We start from the raw sequence: 26902 nt of genomic DNA, 5'->3' as shown, positions 1-26902 counted from the left end.
GTTTCATTTTATGCAAATGCCACCTTTAAGTTTACACAATTCTTATTCCTTCTGTTGACTTTCTGATCTTACATCTATTCATATTTTAATAGGTGAGTAAATCAGGTCTCTGACTTTCCTTTGTGGCAAGCCAGTTAGTAAAAGAGATTGCCTCCTGGGTTTTTACTAAGTTCATCCACTGATTTTACCTTTTCTGCAAGTGCACAGCTAAAACTGTCAGCAGTATTCCAGACAAGCTACAGTCACTATTTACATAGTAATATTAATGCTACCTTATTTCAATGGAAATACCTTTTCTGATGCAATTCTAGAATTGTGTTTTCCTTTCTCTTAGCCCTATAGTCTGAGTTTGCACAAGAAAATTTCAGTGTCGTATTGGTCCTTTACCTCCTCATACATTTCCAAAAGATGAACCAACATTCTCTAGCACATATTCTCAAAGAACATGAACTCCATGTACTGTTATGCTGTAAAATATTTACATATCATATTACATTGTATAATATTTATATTAATGCAGGTTTGAAACCCACCCATTATATCCTGATACATTTTTCAGTCATCTGCCCAACTATGTTTCCCATGCACAGAGTTTTACGGAGCACCCCCTTTTGGAGAAAAGTCTATCCTCTGCATCTTTTGCAAACTACCGCCCTGTACTACAGTGATCAATCCAAGTAAGAAGGAGCTTGAGGCACAAAATGCTAAAGAGAGGGAAGATTTGAAATTTGAGAGCAGAGCCATTTTGATTCTTCTTTGGAAATAAAACATGTTATTTAGTGATATCTCCTTTTCACTGACAGTGAACATTTGTTGTGACTGAATTATAATCACTGCTCTCATTCACCCTTGTAAATCCTCATCCTGCCTTAGCAAGCCGCACTCACTAAAGACCTAGTGGATCAATTGATGTTGAGACAGTGCTGAATCAGGCCTTCTGGTCATTCTTATTAATCTTCATACAAGCAGTCCCCCAGAGGGCTAAGGAGTCGAATGAAAAGTGTCACCACAGGCTTGATATACTTTTTATACTGTTTTCCACTAATTCATGTGGAGTATTTTCCACTAATTCATGTGGAGTATTTTCCACTAATTCATGTGGAGTATTGTGTGCAGTTCTGGTGTCCTCAACATAAAAAGGACATGGAACTGTTGCAACAAGTCCAGAGGAGAGCCACGAGGACAATCAGGGGACTGGAGCACCTCCCGTATGAAGACAGGCTGAGGAAGTTGGGGCTGTTCAGCCTGGAGAAGAGAAGGCTGCGTGGAGACCTCATAGCAGCCTTCCAGTATCTGAAGGGGGCCTATAGGGATGCTGGAGAGGGACTCTTCATTAGGGACTGTAGTGACAGGACAAGAGGTAATGGTTTAAAACTTAAACAGGGGAAGTTTAGGTTGGATAGAAGAAAGAAATTCTTTCCTGTTAGGGTGGTGAGGCACTGGAATGGGTTGCCCAGGGAGGTTGTGAATGCTCCATCCCTGGCAGTATTCAAGACCAGGCTGGACGAGGCCTTGGGTGATATGATTAAGCGTGATGTGTCCCTGCCCACGGCAGGGGGGTTGGAACTAGATAATGTTAAGGTCCTTTCCAACCCTAACTATTCTATGATTCTATGATTCTATGATATACCGAAAGAAAAAATACACTGACCTAGAATAACATTTGGCTTTATCCTATGTGACCATTTCTTCAATTGCACTACTGAAACTCCTAGCAGAATGGAAGCCAAGTGTGCTTCTGTGTCCTTCCCTAGCTGAGCTGAGCTCAAGCAGGAACTAATAGCCAGCAAAAATCATCCTTGTCGAGTGGCAGTTCTTACTGCATAAGGTAGTGACTGAACACTGAGTTGTTAGCTTATGGGTTCTCTTTACCAAGACAAGCTTGATTTCTATTAATGCCCACAAATTATGAACCACAGTTAAAGCTCCCTTACTAGGAAATAGGTCTGATTTAGTTTTAGACTAAATCAGAGAACTGTCAGTAAGGAATCCACCAACAAAGCAGTCTGAAATCACTTGTGACTCAAATCCTGGCACACTTCTAGGGAGAAATTAGCTTTCTGTATAGGTAACTGAACATAAGGAATATGGAAGCATGACAGCACATGAGTATCTGTAGGATTAAACAGCAGGCTCTTCTTTACCTAAAAAATGAAGTCTCAGACTTCTGAGTGAGAGCAGACTAGGCAAAAGTACATATCAGGATGTGCCGATTCATAAATATGAGTTATTTTCAAACGTTGCAAATGAGCAGGCAAGAAACTATTTTAAATCCAAAAGGCTTGCTTTCCTTAATTCTGCCCTCAGCAAGGTTGCTTTAGAAGTCTAGAGTGCTTAGAGGTTAAACTAAATTGTGAAAAAATATATGTAATCAATCAGAAGCCCTTGTTTTTCATATACTGAGGTTTAAAAAGGCTGGGTCATGGAATCCAGCATTCCAAGAAGTCATTCGGGTAAATAACCAGAGCCTGGGATAATTTTTTTTTGTTTGTTTAGAGTTATGGAAATGAGGTTGGTGATAAGACTATGTTCAAACTGTCTTTGAAACGTGTAAAAAGCATAAAATATTTGCAACACATTTAGACGTGGATTGGAATAGACTGTTGGACTGTGATAAACTGGGGTATATGCACACCTATCAGAATTGAAGGATGAAAACTTCTATCTCACTATGTACTCTGAACTGACTTTGCTATCCTGCAGTCACTTCTTCCGAGTAATAATCTCACACAGAGAGAAAGAGGGCTTGTAGCAGTTATGCTGCTAGATAAAACAATTGTGCTTAAGTTACCCAACCTTTCTTTTATTTGAGATAAACTAAAAAAGCAGATCATTCCAAAGCAGCAATTTTCAAAACAGATTACAGAATGAACATTTGTTATAATTTAGCTAAGGTCTTGCTTCCTCTACTCATTCCAGAAGTTCTGCCAACTCACATGTCCAGGGAAACAGATGTTTCTCTAACTTACTTTCATCAGATGCCCATAGCTTAATTTTTCCAAGAAGCAGCCTGGAAATATGCCACTTTTTCACCAAACACAGTTGTTTTGACAACTATTACTCTTAATGGCATTCGTAAGAAAAGAAACCTATTGTTGCACTTGGTATCCATAATAGGATTCAGAAACTGGTTTAACTTGAAGAGTTTGAAGTTCTGTATGATACAGTACTGCTACAAATACTTTGAAAATAAACTCCTATAAACTTGGGAAGGTTATGTCTAACACAGGGCTCTGATTTCTAGCAAAAGGATAATGATGAAGAATTTACTAGAGAAAAGTTTGAAATTACAGCATGCAAAGACTGGCCACTGGACTACAATATGAGCATATTGGCAAGATAAACTTCAGGAAGGGTAACTAATGTTTCAGAAATGCCACAGAAGCTATAGCAGATTCAGTGAAACTCAGAGTTGACTACAGAGTGAACTACAGAGTTGTCCACTCCTCAAAGATTTTATATTTTGCCTAGCAATTTTATAAATCAAGAGGAATCTGTCTGTATTGGGGTTGCATGGCAAGGTTTTGGTAAGAGTGGGACTACAGGGGTGGCTTCTGTGAGAAGCTGCAAGAAGTTTCCACTATGTCCAGTAGAGCCAACGACAGCCAGTTCCAAGAGGGACCCACCACTGGCCACAGCTAAGCCCATCAGTGATGGTGGTATCATCTCTAGCATAGCGTACTAAAGAAAAGGAAAAAGTTACTGCACAGGAACATTTGCAGCCAGAGAGAGAAGTGAGAATACGTGACAGAAAGAACTCCACAGATGTCAAGGTCAGTGAAGAAGGAGGGGAGGAGGTGCTCCAGGTGCCAGAGCAGAGATTCCCCTGCAGCCCACGGTGCAGCCCACAGTGCAGCCCATGGTGAGGCAGGCTGTCCCCCTGCAACCCATAGAGGTCCATGGTGGAGCAGATATTCACCTGCAGCCTGTGTAGGATCCCACACTGGAGCACACGGATGCCCAAAGGAGTCGGTGACACCATGGGAAGCCCATGCTAGTGCAGAGCAGGCTCCTGGCAGGACCTGTGGCCCCATGGAAAGAGGAGGCCACACTGGAGTAGGCTTGCTGCAGGACTTGTGATCCCGTGAGGGACCCACGCTGGAGTAGTCTGTTCCTGAAGGACTGCATCCATGGAAGGGACCCGCACTGCAGCAGTTCATGAAGAACTGCAGCCTGTAGGAAGGATTCACACTGGAGAAGTTAATGGAGGACTGTCTGCCGTGGGAGGGACCCCATGCCTGACCATGGGAAGAGTGTGAGGAGTCCTCCCAAGAGGAGGAAGGAGCAGCAGAGACAATGTGTGATGAAATGACTGAAACCCTCATTCCCCATGCTCTAACACAAACTGACTATTAGTCTGGAGGTAGGGCAAGGACAACTGTAGTAAAAAGTATGAGATTATAAAAAAAACACACCTAATGGACCTCAAGCCCACACCTCAGCTGGTGCAAAGATACAGACATTCACTGCCCAGTTTTACAGAAGTATCTATGACAGGAATCCTCTACCAGTGGAAGATGACATTTAGGAAGAATTTCTATAAAACAGCCACTCACAGTTGATACAGGACTCCTCCAATCAAAAGTTACACTTGGTGAGGGTGGCAACACAGAAACAGAATTTTGTTACATCTGTTACAAACAGAATAATCATATTTATAATATGTATATATATTTATAATATGTATAAATATAATATTTATATACTGTAATATATAAAATATATATATTGCAGCTGAGTGCTACTGTTTCCCCAGTGTTATTTTCCACGTGGATTTGTATATACTGGATTTTTCACATCAGACTGGAATCCTTTGCAAGTTATTCCGCTAGCCCTCAGCTACATACTATCCATGCGGTCTGAAGACCAAGTATCTTGCATTCCTGGATGATTCAGATGAGATCCCTTTCTGACCTCAAGGTTCCCGTGATCAAGGTCATTGTCAAGATGGAAGCAAGAAACAGCATCCTTTCCCCATCTTTCTTGGGCTGAAGCACTAATCAAGTGTTTCAAAGGGTATCCAGGGATCCAATTGTAAATGCACATCATAAATCAAATATGGCAAATGGCACCACAGATATACAGGGCCTGAACATTTAAGTATTGCAGACAGTGAATAATGACTGTGAGCTCATTTACCACAAACCAAACATATCAGAACTGCCAAACTGCAACAGAGGATGTCCAAAAGAAAATTTTCTGCAGTTACCAAGAATCCTACTTGAGGTAACATGGAAAGAATGTAAGTCTTTATTAGCCTCCTTTCAGGATTTAATCAGCAATTCATCTAAATTTAGACAAACACAAATTTCCAGTCTATTTAAACATTCTGCTACTCTTTCCAGGAAATTAGTGAAATCTCTGAACAAAACAAGGTTTCAAAGAAAAAGGCCTCCTGTGAATCTTAAGTATGCTTGGATGACCAGTTAGGTGGATACACAAAAGTATGTATTTTCATGGCTAAAGGCAGAAAGCAGATTTAGGCACAGAGATGAAATTACAGAAACAAAGTTTACAATTTTAAATCTGAGGTGAAAAATACTTCAATGTTTCCTCAAATTTAAATTATGATCAGACTACTCCTGCTATTTAAAATAAAGAAATTTTGTTAAAAATAAATTATTTTAAATGAAAGGACAATGCAATCTTTTTAAGAGGTAAGTGTTGTGAAAACATAAAAGGGGAAGGAAATGGAAGATGAGGATAATAATCCAATTCTGAAAGACTAATGGATAATGATCTGTAACATCCATTTCTTAAGGAGGGTAGACCCATGGGATACTCCAGCTGAAGAGGGCATCCAGGTAGGATACAACCAATTAACCACAGCCCTCGGAGCCCCATTATGTAGCTAGTTTTCTACATATTTAGTTGTCCATCCATTCAGAATATAGCATTCTAACTGATACAACTGATACATTTGTGGGACACAGTGTGGAAAAACTTGCCAATGTGAAAGTTAATGATGGTCATTGCTCTCCTCATGTCCACAAATTTAGTTGTTGCATTATAAAAGGCAAACAGGTTGGTCAGATTTACAAAAGCTAAACTATTCCTATGTTTATTCTCAATTACATTCTCCTTCACGTAGCCAGAAACGTGCTCCTAAATGACTTGCTACATGGTTTTCCAAAGGACAGAAGAAAAGCTGACCAGTTTATAGTTCTCTGGCTTTTGTGAATAAGTTTAAAGATGGATGCAACATTTTTCTTTCTAAAGGCACCTGCGACTTGCACCAGTGTCCTTGACCTTTCAGAGATAATAGTAAACAGCTTGTGAGCACTTTCCCTACCATCAGATGCAGTCCATCAGTATTACAGATCTCAAGGAATTCTTGACTCAATCTTCATCCACTGCTATTTGCTCTCCTTGAACCTTTTCACTAAATAGAGAGCCTTGAGAAACCTTGGTGAAGACTGAGGCAAATAAGGCATTGAGCTTACCTGTCACTAAATCATTCATCCCATTTGGCAACAGGCCACTGCCCCTGACAGACACACTGAATAAGTGGTCTGTAAGAAACCCTTACTATGCTATTACCCTTACTGGATGCTCATCCTGTCCTGCAAGTTATCAACCAGACTGTCAGCCATCCCACTGAGGAGCTCCACACAACTGAGCTAATTCTTCACAGAGAATGCAACATAATCACAGAATGGTTGAGGTTGGAAGGGACCACTGGCAATCATCTAGTCCAAACTCCCTGCCCAAGCAGGGTCACTGAAAACACATTACTAAGGAACGTGTCCAGACAGGTCTTGAATACCTCCAGAGGAAAAGACTTCTCTGCCTGTCTTTCCTGAGGAACTTATATCTGACCATTGCAGCACTTCTGTCAGGTAGTGCAGGCTGTTGCACTAAATCTCATTCATTCCAGTGATGTCATAGTTTTGTGATAGCATGTGGAATAATTCCGACTGCTAGTTTCATTGCTACAACCAGTAATGAGTGGTGTCCCTCAGGGATCAGTGTTGGGATCGATCTTGTTCAACATCTTTGTTGGTGACATGGACAGTGGGATTGAGTGTGCCCTCAGCAAGTTTGCCGATGGCACCAAGCTGTGTGGTTCGGTTGATACCCTGGAGGGAAGGAATGCCATCCAGAGGGACCTTGACACACTTGTGAGGTGGGCTGATGCCAACCTTATGAAGTTTAACCATGACAAGTGCAAGGTCCTACACCTGGGTCGGAGCAATCCCAGGCACAGCTACAGGGTGGGCAGAGAAGAGATTCAGAGCAGCCCTGTGGAGAAGGACTTGGGGGTGTTGGTCGATGAGAAAATGAACATGAGCAGGCAGTGTGTACTCACAGGCCAGAAAGCCAACCGTATGCTGGGCTGCATCAAAAGGAGCGTGACCAGCAGGTTGAAGGAGGTGATCCTGCCCCTCTACTCTCGTGAGACCTTACTTGGAGTATTATGTGCAGTTCTGGTGTCTTCAACATAAGAAGGACATGGAACTGTTGGAACAAGTCCAGAGAAGGGCCCCGAGGATGATCAGGGGACTGGAGCACCTCCCATATGAAGACAGGCTGAGGAAGTTGGGGCTGCTCAGCCTGGAGAAGAGAATGCTGCGTGGAGACCTCATAGCAGCCTTCCAGTATCTGAAGGGGGCCTATAAGGATGCTAGGAAGGGACTCGTCATTAGGGACTGCAGTGACAGGACAAGGGGTAATGGGGTTAAAACTTAAACATGGCACGTTTGGATATAAGGAAGAAATTCTTTACTGCAAGGGTGGTGAGGCACTGGAATGGGTTGCCCAGGGAGGTTGTGAATGCTCCATCCCTGGCGGTGCTCAAGGCCAGGTTGGACAGAGCCTTGGGTGACATGGTTTATTGTGAGGTGTCCCTGCCCATGGCAGGGGGGTTGGAACTAGATGGTCTTAAGGTTCTTTCCAACTCTAACGATTCTATGATTCTAAATGAAATGTATGCTTCAAATGGTGTATGCATTTGTGTACATACTTACTTGAGATGGGTGCTGTCATCTTTATCTGTTGTTCCTGTTACCCTACACCCTTTTCTTTTGACCTTATCCATCACCACTCCACTTAAATGTGGGTTATAATCTCCCTCCCACATCATTCCTGGAGAACTCTTTTCATGTCTCCTTTTACAGCCAACATGTTAGATGCATCCAGCTCTTAAATAAGAAGTCTACTTACATGTATACCCAAATGTAAATCTGTAATCCTTAATTAAGCTTCTATCAGTAAAGCTCTTGACATGTGTGATAACCTCAACATCACATATTCATAGCATGAGTGATTAAAAATCATAAACTTCAAGATCACAGCAAGGGTGTCTCTAAATTTTTCAGGTATATTATAGTGTTATTCTACAATTACAAATTAAATATTTTTGCATATGTTTCCCTTGAAAGTATTTAAATCTAGAGGCAGATACTCTTTTTATATGAAAACCTATTGTAACACTTCCTACTTTTAGAAAGCTTCATCAGAGTGTTTGTATGGTGAACTCTACAAATGTGTCATTCAGACATTCCTAAGAAAACATTATCTAAAACAAACAAAAAAACATGAAAATAAGCACAGTTAATAAATTGGTTTAAAATTAAAATGCAATTTATTACAGTGGCAGGAATGTATATATTTTTTTAAGTACAATTAAACTGAAATATTTTATTTGAGAACATTTCTAATGAAGTTAAAGATTAGAAAGGCACTTGAATTATTTAAAGGCGAAACAACAAAAGTTAAGTAATCAGAAAATCACCTTTTAGTGTCCATGTATTAAACCAGATAGACTTCTGCATGAACATATTAAAAACTCTTTTCCTCTGCATTGCACCTAAACCTTTTCCTCCACACTCAAAAAAAAAAAAAAAAAAAAGCTTTCACAAAACAGTTGATTTATTACCTAGGTCTCTCAAACTCTTAGCCAGAAAGTCCTTCAAAATATTCTTAGTCTTCATTTTGCTTTTAATAATTTAAAATTCATTCATTATAGCACAGCGATTATATGCAATTTTACAACTCATTAACCCTGCTTTGTTTTAATTATAAAACCCCTTTGTTAGATTCCTTTAAATGATTCAGTTTATAATTTCAGGTTATCCTGGGGAGCACTTTAATTCCGCTGCACATTCATCAACTGTTTATGTCCTGTTAATTGTTGACAACTGCACAATTGCATTCTCTAGCTATGATTGATGAATTGCATTCACAATTTTAGCTATTAAGTAGAATAAATATTTATAATAATTTCCAGTGAAAGGATTATCTTTATACCCAAAAGGGTAAATTAAAAACAAATGGGCTGATTGCAGAGAAAAGTACTCTAGCAATGTGTACACACTTGTTCTGTACATCTTTCTGATAGAAGTATATGAAGGAACATGTGTCTAAGTGCAGTTTGATTAGACATTCCTTTGATCAGATTTAAGCAGCAGTTCTGAAATATTACTTTGTTTGAAAAGTTATTGTTAGAAGAGAGTAGATATATTAATATCTGACTGCTAAAAATATGCAGATACAGGATTTGTTCAGAATGAGCATTTTATTAATAGTGAGTTTGTAATCATACCTGACCTTACTAGCCTGGTTTAGAAAATAAAAAAAGGTCAGAATGGGATTGTATATTGCTATCTGGGAATAAAAGCTATAAGCTTTCTATTATTATTCAGTCTATTGCCAGGTAATATTTATTGTATAATGTGCAGCAAATGATCTACTCAGGTAACCCCTATACATTTCACATTGCTACACTGCACTTTAACTCCAGTGTGCACAGGGAATATAATGAGAATGTATAGCAACCAAAAATTTGGTAATAAGCTACATGCCCCTGTTCTTCAGATACTCATATTCCTATATTCCTATACTCTGATGTTTTCTAAACTTCATTTTAAATAAATACATGATTTAACCACTGAAATATCAGGCAGACAAAAAATATCCCATAATAAAGAAAAGATTTGATACTTTGGTGATGATGTACCACTGGTGAAAAAAAGAAATCACATATAAAATGACAACAGGTCTTCAACAGGCTTATATGTATTTTTCTTTTTTCAGCTGCACATATGAAGACATCTAGATTCAAATGGTTTTAATGTACTAGCCAATACGAGTCACACACATTACACAAGCAGCTCTGCTTGTCTGTGGCATTCCACTACCAGGAAGCCCAAAGAGTCCCCCCTGGCTGCTCAGCTTGCTGGCTGGGAGTACCAACAAACCTTGCACAGAGTAGAAGATAGATACAACATTAAAATTAGTTAAGGATTAATAATAAAGTATCTTAGCAATTTGCAAAGCAAAGCAGCTCTTATAATATCCTGTGCGTTTTCCAGGACTCAAACTGGACCAGAAATTTCAGATAAAATAATTTTTCATTAAATGATAGAATAAAGAAGTGCATCTGTACAATGAACGTGGTGCTTCTAAAACAGATGGAGCAGCAGATGGGTTTACAGATTGGGCTCCCCGGACTGTGTGGGTAAAACAACCTTGCTGCTCTGGAAAAATGGTGGTTCAATTCTCAAATAAACCCAAGCCTATATACAGTTCATGGGAGCAATATTTCCTTTTGTCAATAAACAAAATTTTCTGCATTTACACATTTGCAAATTAAATATTTACTATATAAAGTAACTATACAATAAGCCTCTTAATTAAAATGGCTTCTTCACAATCTTTTTGGAACAGATGGTGAGGAAGTTTTATCACCCAATGGGATAAATGCAAAAATACTTGCTCAAAAGGTTTAAAATTAATTACCTTCCTTCATTGATCAGCTCAATAAATGCAAGTCCTGCATTCTTCTGAATAGAATTTTGCCATTCCTAAGAAGACAAAATATAACATGATCAAAACCCAAGGATTTTAAACAACATTTCTGATGCTGACCCTGATAACTTCCCTAAGGAGCTTGAACTTAGGCTGAACTTCTTAATGTAATGCCTAAAAAACCCCAAACCAATCATTTCTATTCATTTTCAAATAAATTTTAGATGGTCTTGTTCCCTGTTTTACCCATAAGCAAGCTTTAGTTTCATTGTCTAGAGAATATGAAAACACATCTTGTTACTCCAATTCACACAGTAGGCCAATGAACACATCAAGAAAGTACAGCAGCAGCAGTTTCTTCACATTGCGTCACTGTTACATCTTGTATATTTTGTCATATAAAGCAGGCAATAATCTGTGTACCAATCACCCCCCCTTGAGTTCAATCTTTATTTCTTCCCTGTTATAAGTGAAAACAAAACCAGTTGCTAATAACAAAATGACTTTTTAAAATTCGTTTACCATTAGCATGGATTTCCAAGATAAATTTTGAAATTTATTTAAGCCACTTAATAGATATTAAAATATTTCTTTTATTTCATATACCATGAAGTTAAAGAGAAAATCCTCAATACATCATAAACATACAAATCACTGCCTCTATCACACCAACAGACTTTGGATACTTGAGATGAAAGATTAATAAATCTCTCTAGCAAGTAAAGTTTCCTTTCTTAGGGATAATTTATTGAAAAAATTCTTCAAGAGTAATAAATATTTCCTTTTCATCATACACAAATAAATATCAAAATATACTAGCTGGATTACAGTTCAGAGAGAATTTTTCTAGTCTGAGACTTCATTTTATAAACAAGAATAAGCAGAGAAAGTTACAGTTACAGAACTATTCTGCTTTACATTAATTTTTTTTTTCCAGGAATGAAAAATCAGACAGAAATTTCCAATACTTGTTTCTTAATATGGAAAAAAAAAAAAGACAAAAAAAAATGACAACTTTGCACAGATAGGCAAATTTTCTCAAAGAATAGTTGTGGAAAAGTGTCATTAATCAGCAAGGTGCTTCTTACTGATCCTATGAAAACACACAGATTTGACCAAGTCATGCATCTTAACACCCCCCCCCCCCGCCAACAATAATCTTGTAGTCATGTCTGGTTTCATAAGAGGCAAGTTACTAAAATACAGATACTAGAATACCCAAATAATAAGCATACTTTTAATCCATTACTGAGCAGGTAAATTCTACTTAGTGAAGATGGAGTATCAGTACTTGAGCCTTTAGCTTGTGCTCTAAAAAGCAGGTCCTTTCTTCAGTGCTGTTGATTTTGTTCTTTTCCAAATCCAGTAATTGAAACAAACCTAATGATCTAATTTTTGAAGCAACTGAATCACCTTGATATAGTACAATGTCACTCTGAGAAACTAAGAAGGACAGGATTCAATTGTATATACATAGATACTGTGCCATTTTAAGAAACAGTATCCTTGGATAGAGGTAGTATTTGCTGTGTAGATTTTTTTTTTCTTTTTTTTTCTTTAATCAGAGCCTTTTAAGGTACTCTATAAACCCCCCATTAATGTTTTCTTTTGAGATACTTTTCAGCACCACAGCTGCTGCGACTTTTGCAATCAGGAAAGCAGAAATGGTGCGACTGTAATTCAGGAAAAAAGTTGAAAACAGAGAAGATAAAAAAAAAAGCTTCCTAACAGCTAGAAGAAAGCATGCTAACTAATTTTTTAAAGAGAGACAGTGCATCTACCTGTGTCTGCAAAAGACCAGAAGATTCTTGCAAGTCTTTTGTCATATCTTCCTGCTCAGCACAAATATCTCAGATAGATACTGCAGGAAATTCAAAATGGCTACTGGATTTTAGGTGAGATATCTTAATGTACTTAAAAAGCCATTAGATACCTATGTGGAAGCAAACAAATCTCTTGTTGATGGAAAATCTCATTAATATATCAAAAGTAATTATCCATTATAAAAATGTGTGAAAACTGCCCAACTATCTATGAAAAACTAGTGGAAAACATCACGAAGCAGAACCAGAAAGAAACCAATATTCATGGTTCATGCATTGCTTCACTAGAAACTGACTACTACAAAATTCACTAGAAATTCCTAACTCCCCATTAATCCACAAACAAGCGGATAATTATTACTACTACAATTTCGTCCAAGTTTAAGGCATAGTTTAGTATAACAGATTCATGATCCTGAGATATGAGCTGTACTTGTGAAGAGACAAATTTTTCCCAGTTTCTTTTTAGAAGACCCAAATAATAAATGGAAATACATAGAAATGCCAGCATTAGTTGCCTTTGCAATGGCCATTCAGATTACTGCATATACTTTAAGAAAAAGATTAAGAGGTGGAGTTACATGCTCAAAGACTGTACAGCACTTATATTATCTTAGATTCCACAGAAAACCTTTCTCGCCATCAAGATACAAAAAGCAGAAAGATAAACACCAAACATAACAGATGCAGTGACAGTGGTTGGAAAATTTATGCTGTAGGCAAGTAGAATCGTAGCACAGACATGTGATTATTAGCACTTAAGTGCTTGAATGACTACACCATATTTCAAGTGGTTTGGTGTAGTTCATATCTCGAATCTTCTGAGCCTTAAAACAAGAGCTGGGAGATTTTTCTGTGCCCCAAAATGCTGATGCCAATTACATGCTGAAGTGATGGAAGACTTTGACAAAATTGCGTACCACAGAATTTCTTCTACACAAGAAGTAATTCTTGTGTATCAAACAGGGGCTACTGTTTGATAGAGCAGGGGGGGACGACAATTACAGTGCAGCTCTTAGAACTAGGTAGGGTGTAGAAGACTCAGAAATAGAGGCATATTTAGAGACTAATAGAGATGGTGTTCAAGAACGATGACACAAATGTTTTGTACTAAAACCATGATGAAGATAGCAAATTCTACTTTAACTTTACTAGTGTTGCAACAAATAAAAAAAATTGTCTTTATACACAATAAACAGACATAATTTTAGATAGGCAATTACTGTGCAGTATGGTTTTGTTCTAAAATTATGCAAACTTCTATTAAAGACATCAAAAATGTGCTAAATTATTAGGCTACTGGCAAATGCCACCTCCTTGTTCCCCCTTAACTTGGCCTCCCTCCACCTCTATTCTTTCATTGGTTGAAAAGCATCACTGCAACCAGAAAGCATCTGCACACATTCTCTGACAGAAAGTTAGACTGAATCCTTTATGAAAATGTCCATGCAGAAGAAGACAGGAGATGAATAGAAGTGGGATGAGAGTAAAAGGCTAAAAAAACTAAATAATAAGCGGTAACACAGTAGATATTCAATTGCTTTTTTTTTCTTTCCTACTCTCTGCTATTCTTACAATTTTTACTCTTACAATTTGAGTGTATTTTCCTAGTCCTATTTCTTTAAAATTCTCCAATCCCTGCTACACTAAAAAAAAAAACAACAACCCAAACAAACAAAAAAATCAACCCAAAGCCTACCAAAAAAAGAAAAAAAAAAGGGGGGTGTGTGTGTGTCAGAGAGAAATAATGCATTAACAAATCTAACAAGGCATTAAATTGATACCTGAAAATTTGCACGGGTAGAATATAATAGTGAAAGAGCAAAGAAGGAACAACTAGGCTTGGCATGCTAAAAGCTTTCCTTTATATTATATTTCTTTCCAAGCCAATTTTGGCATACAATAATTTTTTAATTTTTTATTCATGATGATTAGAAAATTTCTGTTAAAGTATCTTGCAATAATATTAAAAATTAATAAATTTGACATAAAATCCTTATTAAAAAAAAAGGAATAGTGATTTTCAGAGTTTTCGGAAGTTCTTACCCTTTCTACTTTCTGCAAGGAAGTCTAAAACTGTCAAATTACTAGTTTCTCATCAAACTGCAGTTACTGAATAGACAGGAACCTATGTCTTAAACTAATCCAAGTCATTCTTTTTCCTTTTGTCATATTGAATATTTATCAAATGGTCTAGTCTAAGATATTAATAACTCAGTTGATAACTCAGTCTTCAATCACTCTATTTTAATCATAGCTTCCTGATACAAATGATACTCTATTACATTGACACTCTTTCTAGACTTGACTATGTTTTGAGAAAAGTCTTGTACAGAGCTGAACAGGGGCTACCTTTGATCAGGAGGAGGAAGAGGAAATTTTATTAAAATGTGTTTGCAATTCACAACATGCATGTAATTTAGCTTGGGTTTGAACTCCATGTTGTGAAGTTACCTTCTAAAATCAGTAAGAGCTTGCTTTACTTAAGGGAAAGATTCAAAGGAAATGTTACAAGATTGAAGGAAATATTTTTATGGCAAAAAACTATGTCAACTAAAAGTAGGTAAAACCAGAAAACTCAACTGATTTCAAGATACAGTCTCATAAATTTTTGAGTAAATTACTCATAAATTTTTGAGATTATGCAGCTTTTAAGACTGTCCCTACCATTCCTAGAAGAATTTATCTGAAGATATTGGAGTCTTAAAAGCTTCCATTATTTGTTGGAATGAGAATCAGAGCTAAGAACTGAAATTCTGCTGCTTTTATCCTGATCTCACTACTGCTGATAGTTGATAAATAAAATTATTTTTGGTCTACTCTTTAAAGGAAATTTGGGATAATTTTTAGGATTTTATGATCAGTCATCCATTTTAATAGTGGCTATTTCCCACAGTAAGGAAGCTGCAGAATGACTGATGACATCCTCCTGGAAGGCAAAACTGCAAGCATTCAAATGCACTGGGCTTCTGGCCAAATCACAGAAAGGAAAAGAATATGAAACTTTCACAACACTATTTATGTGACTATGACTTTAACAATGCAGCAAAGGTAGTGGGAAGTTTTAGATTTCACTTTCACAAGAGTAAAGCGTCATTTTTCCTCTGTTTTTCTGACTTGCCCTTGTGATCACCTGTGATAATTGCTCAATTTATCTTGGAAGTGAAGTCAAATGTTCCCAGAGGAACATTTCATTAGTATCTTAGAAGAGGAAAAAAAAAATCCACAGTTGCAAAATATTTTATATTATCCAAGCAACACCTGGGAAATGACCAAATTTTTTTAGAATATTAACCTTCATCAACTTGTAGGAATTTTGTATATCTTCTAATACAGACAAAAGATATTCATTAGAAGATACACACATCTCCACAACTTCTAGAGCTTACTTCATTACTGGAAAAATACTTCTTCCTTTTAAGAGACACGAAAACTATCATTAACATCACGTGTTGCTACACATGGGTATTAATCCTAAAAGCTAATTTGCTTATTACTCAACAACCTATAATTCTGAGGTTTTAGGTGAATAACTAATTTAACATCTTCCAAAATGCACCATTAAAGAGAAGACTTCCTGATGTACAGAAAACTACTCCTCACATTGTCTCCATTACACATATAGTAAACCCCCTCGAAACTATATTTGTTAATAATGATAGCCTCCAATAATGAGCTTTTGCACTGTTTCTCAGCCCTTTAAGAAATAACAACTGACTCCTTCTGACTTTCTAGGTGTTTTCCTCTGATCTAAGATCCTTCTCAGTTGTGGGCAACTCAATTGTAGAGCAGTCAGAGGAAGACACCTTGACATATCAGGACATGGAGAAAGTAATTCTTACAGTTTTTTGATCCTGCCTCTTTTGCCATGACTCTAGAAGAGGTACAGGTCAGCATCTCACAGATGTGTAATAAAAGCACTTTTTTGACAAAAATACTCTGACAAGGACAGACAAGAGACCAGAAGTTCCATTATGACTATGGTGTAAGTAAGATATTGAAGAAGAGATCCTGCTTATTACTAAAGGCAAACCACAGAAGTAGGTCTCTGAGTGTACAGGGATCTGGAAGGATATCTCACAGAAAAATCAATGAAGTACAATTGTCCAACAAGTAGGAAAGAATACACTGATGATTTCCATCTGAAAGTTAGATTATCAGAAGCAGATGGCCAAGAGATGGGAAGACTGAGATTGGTCTGGAAGACATTCCACACATGGACAAGGAATCAATGCAAAAAAATTTTCTGACAACCCTTTAGTGTAAAAAAAAGATAATGCAAAATGATCATCTTCTGGAAAATTTCCAGAATTCTATGAAGCAAGTGGAGACACCAGGCAAAAATAACCAAACAACAAAATACATCCACCCTCACCTGTAAAAAAAAAAAGAAAAAAAAAATATATATATGAAAAAGTTTTCCACTTCCCCTTGTACTGGAATTCATTTCTGCTTTTGTAAATTACACTAACTGTGTGTAACAACTTATTTTGTGTATAGGCCATGTTCTGGATTGTGAAGATCCCCAAATCAACATCAGAACATAACTACACGTGTGAGTTATTTGTACCATATATGATGATGGATAAGGACACAGTAGAAATGTTGTTTCTCTCTTGTTGGACCTTTACATAGTTCAAACAGGATGACAATATTAGAGAAAGTACTACCTTCAGCTACAAAGACTATATTTATTGAAATTAAATTTGAGCCTGTGGTAAAAGGAGAAGGTACAAAACTTCAGTCTGGAGCTACATGACCGATGATTTCATACACCTTTCTAGCACTTTGTCCAGTGTATGTCAATCCATGCACTTTTTTTTTTTATTCTTTGTCTCCATCAAATGCCAAAATTGTTTTCTTTTTTCTTGACTTCCACAGAGCCAGCCTTTCTTTCCTACAGACCCAGACATCCTACCTGTCACCTGCTACAAGCTACTGCTTTCATGGCTATTCTAAAAGTGTGATCTATCAAAAATTACTGTTTTATCTAGAGTTACTTCTTATTTTGATGTGGCTGTTTCCATCATCACACGTATTGGTGAAAGGGCGCAAGCAAGAATATGGAGCTAGACATAGAGAAAATATGATACCTCTGCTAATGTGATCTGGGCCAGAGAGAAGACCAAGCTGATCATCTGAACTACATCCTAAGAGTATGATTCCATTAGATGCAGAGATCTGAATTTACAGATTGCTGCCATGAAAACATGAGTGGTGTTTTCTCTCTTCTCCTCTGTGCTCCCAGATCTGCAATCCTGAGCTCTTTGAGAATCTCTGATGACTTTTGAACTATGGTCTTGACCAGGTTAACCTACTAAACCAGGAAACAAATGTCTGAACAGTTTTCAGATGTGCTTGTGAGTTAGTCTTATGAATATCAGCACTGATACAAAAGTTGCAGGACAGCAGCACTGTAGCAGATCCAGAACTTTGTTAAGCTAAATATTTTCAAGAAATGCTGGAAAAACAGATTATCAAAACAATGAGTTTCTGTATGCTTTCACGTGTGTTTCTATGTGTCCTTCCCTTCTATAAAAATTTGAATTCAGACTTTTGCAGTGATATGATATGCATCTCCTTCTAGTTGCACAGAGACAGTGCATAATCCAAGAGGACAAACTGGAAAAAACGGCCAAAGGTAAAACATTCAACTTGTTTCAGAGGAAAAAGAAAGATTAAAAATTATACCTGCATAGGAATTTGCATAACCAACCTCAATTTCACCATTGAAGTTACATCAGACTAACTTCCTAAACAGATTAAGCCCCAGGTTCATTATTCTTTAGATTTAAGAGAAACATCCATTATTTAACTTGTCTTCAGCCTTCCTACCACAGTTGGTGTCAAAAAGACAAATAGTAAACACTCCTGTTAGTGTGCTGCTATCAGAGTCACTATGCAAGTGCTATCCCTTATCAAACAAAAGTTTAGGAATACAAGAACTACAGGAATACCTCTGGAGGGAAAAAAATAAGTACTAATAGGCACAATTAAAGTTTAATCTAATACTGGCAACAATAGTAAACAGATACAAAATTATTTCAAATAAATCTATAATGAAAATTAGAAGGTTTTTAATAATGCATAAAATTAAAAAGTAAAATAGTCATACAAATAGCATAGTACAGAAACAGAGCTAACTTAAGATCTTTAAGATGTAATGATTGTGCTTGATCAAAAGGTACTGTATAGCAGATCTGGATTATTATTACTTAAAACTTTTCTAGAAAGCCTTGAATAGAGTATGTTTAGTATCAAGAAGCATGGATTGTGTTTCTATTATATGAATCACACATTTCAGGGCTGTTTCTGGTCAGCTGTAGGGACCAGAAAAAGTTTTCTTTTTCTGTTTGGTTTCTATGTTGGGCAGCTGCCAGTTTCTGAAGCCCAATAGCTATTGCACACTTCGAGGCAAAATGCACATTTACATGTGCTAGTGCATACTGAAATTTCTCCAGTGCCTGGTCGATGGGTCTTCCTGTATTCTCAGAGCCTATCACCACATTTCCTCAGTGAGAATTTCATTCAAATTTGCATTGGCAAGGCACATTGTTTCTTTGTTTGTTTTCCCTCTTCCCCTTGGAGTGAGGTTAATTTCTTGATACTGTTTCAAATTTTTTCTTGCTGCTTAGGACAAGAGGCAATGCACTCATTCACCTTTCCCTTTCCTGCCTTCTGCCCCATTTTGCCAATTTATAGTTCTGATTGCTATAGTATATATAGTGGTATACAACTGCTATGGCTTACACATCAAACCGCTGGGAAGTGTTTTATGGACTGTGCTGCATGGGAACAGAACCTTCACAGATCTTTTCTGATTAAGTATGTACTGAATGGCTGCTTGTGATATGGAGAGACAGACTAGATTCAGCCCAAAGAGTTTCTAAGTTTCCAGGTTAACAGATAAGACAATGTGAACAGACACAGCTCATTTATGAAGCTCACACTGCTAGCTAACATTTGAAAGGCTTAGCTGAAGTGCAGTTTAGCCATTAATTACATACTGGAGTTTGTCAAGTTACGGATATCCTCTTGGTATAGTTTGCTTTATTTAACATACTTTTAAATTCTACAATTTTTCATAAAAAAATTTATAGATTTTATTTAGACCTTAATTATAAGAGGGACTCTGTGTTATTATTTATTTAAGAATCTCCTAAGAGGTTTAAATTGCCAGTTTTAAGTAAAGTATTTTGTGGGTATGTACACCCTTTTCCTCATTCCTCATGCAGTTTTTTCCAATAAAAGCCTATTTACAAGGGATAGAATCTAAAATAAATCTTCTTCCTCAACACAGTGATTCAGAAGCAGGTTGAAGGAAGTGATCCTGCCCCTCTACTACACTCTTGTGAGAACTCACTTGGAGTACTGTGTGCAGTTTTGGTGTCCTCAACATAAAAAGGACATGGAACTGTTGCAACAAGTCCAGAGGAGGGCCACGAGGATGATCAGGCGACTGGAGCACCTCCCGTATGAAGACAGGCTGAGGAAGTTGGGGCTGTTCAGCCTGGAGAAGAGAAGGCTGAGTGGACACCTCATAGCAGCCTTCCAGTACCTGAAGAGGGCCTATGGGGATGCTGGAAAGGGACTCTTCATTAAGGACTGTAGTGACAGGACAAGGGGTAACAGGTTAAAACTTAAACAGGGGAAGTTTAGATTGGATATAAGGAAGAAGTTCTTTACCGTGAGGGTGGTGAGGCTCTGGAATGGATTGCCCAGGGAGGTTGTGAATGCTCCATCCCTGGTGGTGTTCAAGGCCGGGTTGGACAGAGCCTTGGATGACATGGTTTAGCGTGAGGTGTCCCTGCCCATGGCAGGGGGGCTGGAACTAGATGATCTTAAGGTCCTTTCCAACCCTATTCTATGATTCTATTTTCATTCGAATTTTGGTATTTCCTTTGGAAGCTACTGAATGATAATCTTGATCAAACGTCCAACACAGGAGAAAGGAAATCAACAAAATAACTGACGTATTGAAAACTACAAATCCTGAAAGTTGTCAAATATTCTACATGTATTCTACAACAACAAATGACAAAGTATTTTTTTTTCCTGAACATAACCATTTATCCATTATAATAGTTATATTTTTAAAGAGGTCAAGTAATAAAATACTCTAAATACTAAGACAGAATTTCCTATTTAAGAAAATAAATTTCCCCTGTTAATAGATAAGGTACAGAAAAATACAAGTAGAATGAGATAAAACTCCTTTGGGATAACATCATTCAGTTTCTGCAGAAGCTGTACTCCCAAAGAGAAAAAATTGTAAAAGATCTGGAAGTAATTGGAAACTATTGTAAAAAAAAGAGCAATTGAAATCTAAATCTGATGTAAGAAGGAACTACACTGCAAAAAAATAAATGTTTTGGGGCTTTTTTTTAAATTGCACGGTGTATTGAAGAAATCTGCCACTCTTAACAGCAACACAGCTGTGACATGCTCAACTAGGCTGAGGGAACAAAGACCAGCTAATCAAGCACAGGTCTTGTCAAACACCCCATCTTCATCCATTTTATGTTAAAATACACTACATGCCTATTTTACGAAAAGTGAAAATCATTATATGTATACTATGAGTTATCTAGAAAAAAAATCTTTCAAGTACTTGAATGTATGTTTTTCATTTATATAAGAAATAAAGAAAACCTTCAAATTAACCTCAATTTTAATCTAGTTATGTAGGTGATACTAGGAAAAAATAAAATTGGTGAAGGGAAGCAAGTTACAGTACAAAAGACATTCTGATAATACAGAGTAGAACTTTTTTGTTCTTCCCCAAACCCACAAATGATGCACTATCCCTACAGGAGTTCCTTTAAAACTTAAAATGTATTTTTCACAGAAACTCCAAATTCCTCTGGGGGAAAGGCTTGATTGCATATTCCTCAGAGTCTAGAAAGCTGCCATATGAACTGAATTATCCATGACATGTACCTTCAGACATTTGTAATGTGATATTTCATGTAAATTTAGACCATACCTTGGACGTGAGCCGCTGGCAATGTTGATTTTATTCAGGAGCTCAGATAAGAAAAAAATCCTGACATCCTTGCTAATCTGTAGTTGTTAACATGGAATTTCCAACATAAAGAGCATAAAAGCACCTAATTTGCTGTAGCAAATGAAAGGAAAACAAACTTTGCATTTCCCTTTCCTTTCCAATGTCTAAAGTTACTTTGTTCTGTGCAAACAAAATTGTACTTCTCAAAGGTTTTTTAATATTGGCATCTATCTTTTGAATGACACATTTCAAACTTCCCCACATAACCTGTAAAATGTCATTCAATTCGAAGGATTTCCCCATGTTAGGAGGAAAAGCCCTAGTTACATTAGGATTACTGAAAAAAACACAGTACTTTATATAGTCTTTAAAGTTCATACTACTCTATCACATGGAAAACCTGAGGTAGCACTATCTCTCTTTTTATAGACATGAGTTATCCTCATTTGCTGCAGATGACATCTCCTAGAGCTCCAAATTCCAAATTCTGTTAGCTATAGGGTGGATTACAGTATTTGTCTGCCATTCTCTTCTAGTCATGTTATGTATTTGTATTTTCATAGTGTTTACCTTCTGTATTCTTTTGACAAACATTTTTACCATGTGAACGATTTTTTTTTCTCCTGCAATTTTGTACACCTATAGGAATAAATGCAATATTCTGTGGAGATGCAATTTACAGAAGCAATACTTTTGTAGTTCGGAAGGTGAGGGGAGAATGCCATTTGCACTCCTACAGCCCCCTGTTGATCAATTCCTGCAGAAACATTGAACATCAGCAAACACAGCATTACCTTCTCAAGTACTTAGTAATAGATGGACATTAGGATACAAAATCTTCTTTATTTAGAAGACATGAAAACAACCCTGAAGTATCAGATGGGCTATGCAAACTATATGCTTGCAGTTTCCCAGAGTAATTGGGTAGGCAGAAAATAGATCTCCCAAGCAAATGCTGAAGGGAATGAATAAATGTTGAAAACTTTAAAATTATCAGGTTATTCACAGTATTTCAGGTATAAAATTAATCTTGTTTTTTAAATAGTAAAATATTTTGAAATAATAAATAACATGCGTAATAGTAATAAAAATAACAAATTGATTTAGCTGCATTTGTTACACAGCTTTACTGGGATATCTAAAGAAAAAGCATTGCGCAGAGCTTAAATTTCTCTCTCTTCCTTTCAATCAATATTTGAGGCAAAGTTTCATCTCTAGGGCCCTTAATGGCAGGAATTCCTGGAGCCAGCAAATGAGTAATGTTAAACCTATGATTAGATGATGAGGCCATCAAAGACACTAGACCTTAATGCTACATTCCACTTTATTCCTGAGAACAGCAGTAAACCCAAAGGCTAGAGAAGAAAAGACTGTAAGTTATTCTTTCTCTCCTGAAAATGTTTCAAAAACTGCCAAAAAAAAAGAAATAAAGAAAAGAAAAGAAAAGAAAAAAGAGAAAGAAATAAAAAAGTTGCATGACATGAAGACAGAGCTCAAAAGTCTTAGTGGACCTTTTGGAATTTTCCTGGAACTCAGGACTTTACCATGAGGTAACAAATTTTTCAAGTACCCTGCTGGAGCAAGTTTGAAGTTTAAAACCCACTGAGGATTCCTGCCAGGGATGTATTTTTCTTTTACTTTTCCCTAACCAATATCTAGCCTGGCTAAAAGAGGAAGAAAAAAAAAAAAAGGGGGGGAAGAGGAAAAAAAAGAAAAACAAGATTTAATGATTTCCTTATGACACAAGCTTTAAGAAATGCAACCGATGGACTGGCAAACAGCAGGTAAGTTGGAGCCCCCTCCCCCAAAATCAGTTATAAATGCTAATTATTTTTAGACACATTTCTCAAAAGTAGATCTTAATTTCAATTATCCCTAGGAATTGTTTTCAGTACATTTTTGGTGCATTTTCTTAATGTACAGCCGTAAAGACACAAACAAGTACTTTCCCTTGATAATACTAGAACAAGTTAACCTCAGGATTTTTATATACTATCTTGGTTTGAATTTAACTTGTATTATAAATCTATGGGGTACTTGGCAAATTAAGCACTGTTATTAAGTTTTTAGAAAAATATAAAAACTTGTGAAGTTATTTGGATGTTTTAGGTCATCATTTTTTTCTTATATTTACAAAGCAAGAAAATTCTAAAATGTTTGCTGATAGTACTGGCAGTTTAAAGTAGAGAAAAAAAAAATATATATATATATATATATATATATATGAAATTAACCAATAACACAATAACACTTCTGTCAAAGCAAATAACATTAAAATTGAGATATAAGCAATCCAAACAGTATGATGAGGTATTTTAGTTTTGAATTTTTCACTTGTGAAAGCAATCAAAAATGTTAATTTATTCAGATTTCTGAGAAACCAATTACTGCTTCACTAAAAAAAAAACAACAATTAACCACAACATTTTTAAAATGAAAATACTCTGCTTCTGCTTGTTCTTGAGGACAACCTAAACCATGTTCTTCTGCTTTTTATATACTGACAGCTACATAAAATATCCAGTAAATTATATCATGTATATCAAAAGTAATAGTCATCTCAAAGAGAGGTTTTAAAAAATTACTTATTCAAAGACAGATTTCAACATAAAATTATGACAATAGTATCCTATTTATGTATTCTAAATAAGAATTGGCTTGAAAGAGAGTTTGTGGCCAGAAAAAATGCATAATGTGCATCCACACACTTTTGTAAAACAAATGCAAATATACACTGTATACCCTTTGAATACAGAGAAACTATTGAACTTGAAAAAAAAGAAAAAAATCTAGACTTTATATGCTACCAGAAGAGATTAATTTGTATCTTCTTATACTGAAATGGAAGAATGAAACAAACAGCATGATACAGTTCTTAGCCGGGCAGTAATCCAGCGCTATGCAAAGAAAGTAATACAATTAAAGCCAGAGAATGTCTTACCTGTGAACAAAGTAGCATAACAAGTTCGACCACTGAAGTACTTGACTTCATGCAAACCAGACCTGCAATAAATAGTAAAAAAAAAAAAAAAATATTGGTGATATTTAGTTATCATAACTTCATGGCTTCAGAAATTCTATTAAGTATCTGTAATGTATATTTATTATCACTCAAATTCACTAAAACAAGTTTAAAGCACAATTATCTGAGAATCTGAGATTCAAATACTCTTAAATGTTCAGAAAGCATCAAAATTTTCACCAATCTATACCAGCTTCAAGACAGAATGTTTTTTAATCACTGCCTAATAACATTGCCACTATTGTAAATATTTGTTTGCAGCTTTGGAAATGCAAATTTACCTTCTGAGAGGGGAATAGCATATTCAAGTTTTTAAAAGATGCATTGTAAAGAGACATAGAGAAAATTACACTTTACTGTTAACTTTATACAGTAATTTCTGTTATCTAAACTCAGATAGAAAATAACATGATGGTTTCAGGCACTTTGGGTGTATTAAATAAATGAGAAATTCACAAATGTAAAGCTTGCAACTGAGGACTAAATAGGAAGCTGAAAAGCAAACTGAGGTGTTTTAAGTACGTTTCTACAAACAGCGATTAGAGACAAAAGCACTCCTACACAATAGCACATATATTTATTGCAGGTAGTGGATAAATACCCTTTTGTGCCCATTTTGCTAACAACCCCATCCTTATTGTATAGTACCACAGAACAAGCTGTAAGAAGCTACTAGGATTCCATTCTATCAGATATATGGGCAGACAGTTAACTAATGAAATAAGAGGCAGATGTGCAAAGCTCATTTAGGGAGACAATTGCTGTAATTGATCAGCTATTCTCAAGCTCAAGTGCTAGAGGAGCAGAAAGATTAATGGGATACTTATCACCTGCAAGCTACCTCCACTGTTTGAAAGCTGACAAAAGAAAATCCAAACAGAAGACTCTACAGTTAAACAAATGCAGGTAGCAGAGACATATCAAATACTTTATCACAGGATGTTCTCTGGTTTATTTTTAATGCACCTCATATTCTGTAAAACTAAAAAAAAATCTGTCATGCCCTCACTTATCATCTCTCAAAATCATACCTCAGATGTATTAAAATATGACTAAGGCAATATAATGCTCTTACAAACACATTCCCATACTACAGTCTTCTAAACTGGTACATGTTTTCACCTTCTGATTTCACATCAAAAGAACAAATGTATCCAGAATAAGCATCAAACACAGCTACAAAAAATAAACCAAGTAAATTACATAGCTAATATTATGCATAATCAATAATTTCTTTGCATCTTCATCAGGTTTCCAAATAGAAAACTCGACACAAAATATACATATTAAACTCATGAGTATTTCCTGGTTGAATCTACTGAATTTGAAGTTCTTAACTTTCTGAGACAGTTGTGTAGCTATTGTCACCTGTGTAGCTTCAAACAATATGAAAAGAAGTTTGGAGCATGGCTCAAACCAAACATGCCTAAATGGCACAAAGCTGGGATAAGTACTTATGATTACCGTCCAGATAAAAATGATGATCTAGTCTTAATGACACAAATGCTGCGTACATAATAAAACAGGACTCCCTGTATGAAGGATGTAATAATTATATTAGTGCAAACTTTTCTATTTACAATAATAATTTCTATACGCTATATATAACTTTTTAATAGTTTGATGATTCTATGGGCTTGAGTAAAGTGGTTGTCTGACCTACAATTATTTTCTCTATTTGTCTAGACATCACTTGATAATTTCTGCGTTTCACATTTAATCAATTGCCAGATTGGATGAAGTTTTCTAGCATTCAAAAAGCTACATATATCCTTGGGTAATATGGTTTAGTGTGAGGTGTCCCTGCCCATGGCAGGGGGGTTGGAACTAGATGATCTTAAGGTCCTTTCCAACCCTAACTATTCCATGGTTCTATGATTCTATGAAATCAAACTGATTTTGGTGAAATTTAGGAAAAGAAGGATACAGTTAAGGTTACAGGACCTAGTTAGCACATCAGCATGCCAGTTCTGTAATTGCCCACTGATGAAACAATCCACTGATAATAGCCATTAACACCTCTCATAACTTGACATTCTAAGAGGCTGGCTTTTATGTAAAAAAGAAACAAATAACTATCCTAGAGACTAGCTCTTTTCACATGTGAAAATACGAAGGGAAATAGGAGAGACTCATAAAAGAAGTTCATAATGTCAGAGTTAGATGCAAAGAATAAACTTTGCAGAGAGCTGTCTAAATCAGAAATTAGCTGTGCAATATCCCAACTATAAATAAGCAAAATAAGAGTAGCCATGACAGAAAATGGGGAATACCATGCAACTTGATGGGTAGGAAGAAGAA

At 36.4% G+C, this 26902-nt stretch overlaps 1 protein-coding gene across 8 annotated transcripts in view; it reads right to left on the bottom strand.

The window, feature by feature from the left end:
- NBEA (neurobeachin) overlaps positions 1–26902 on the bottom strand; it is a 506572-nt gene that overhangs the window by 243319 nt on the left and 236351 nt on the right. For all 8 annotated transcript variants that reach the window (XM_057410438.1, XM_057410433.1, XM_057410439.1 and 5 more), the window contains 2 exons: positions 24521–24582; positions 10741–10805 (listed from right to left, as the gene is read on the bottom strand). In XM_057410438.1, coding sequence (XP_057266421.1) covers positions 10741–10805; positions 24521–24582 — 127 coding nt within the window. The remainder of the gene's footprint in view (positions 1–10740; positions 10806–24520; positions 24583–26902) is intronic.

The sequence above is a fragment of the Pezoporus wallicus genome, unplaced genomic scaffold (assembly GCF_028554395.1).
Source record: "Pezoporus wallicus isolate ANWC-B61680 ecotype Strahan unplaced genomic scaffold, APGP_CSIRO_Pwel_v1 contig_1876, whole genome shotgun sequence".
Lineage (NCBI taxonomy): Eukaryota > Metazoa > Chordata > Aves > Psittaciformes > Psittacidae > Pezoporus > Pezoporus wallicus.
This window is presented reverse-complemented; position numbering and strand designations above follow the sequence as displayed.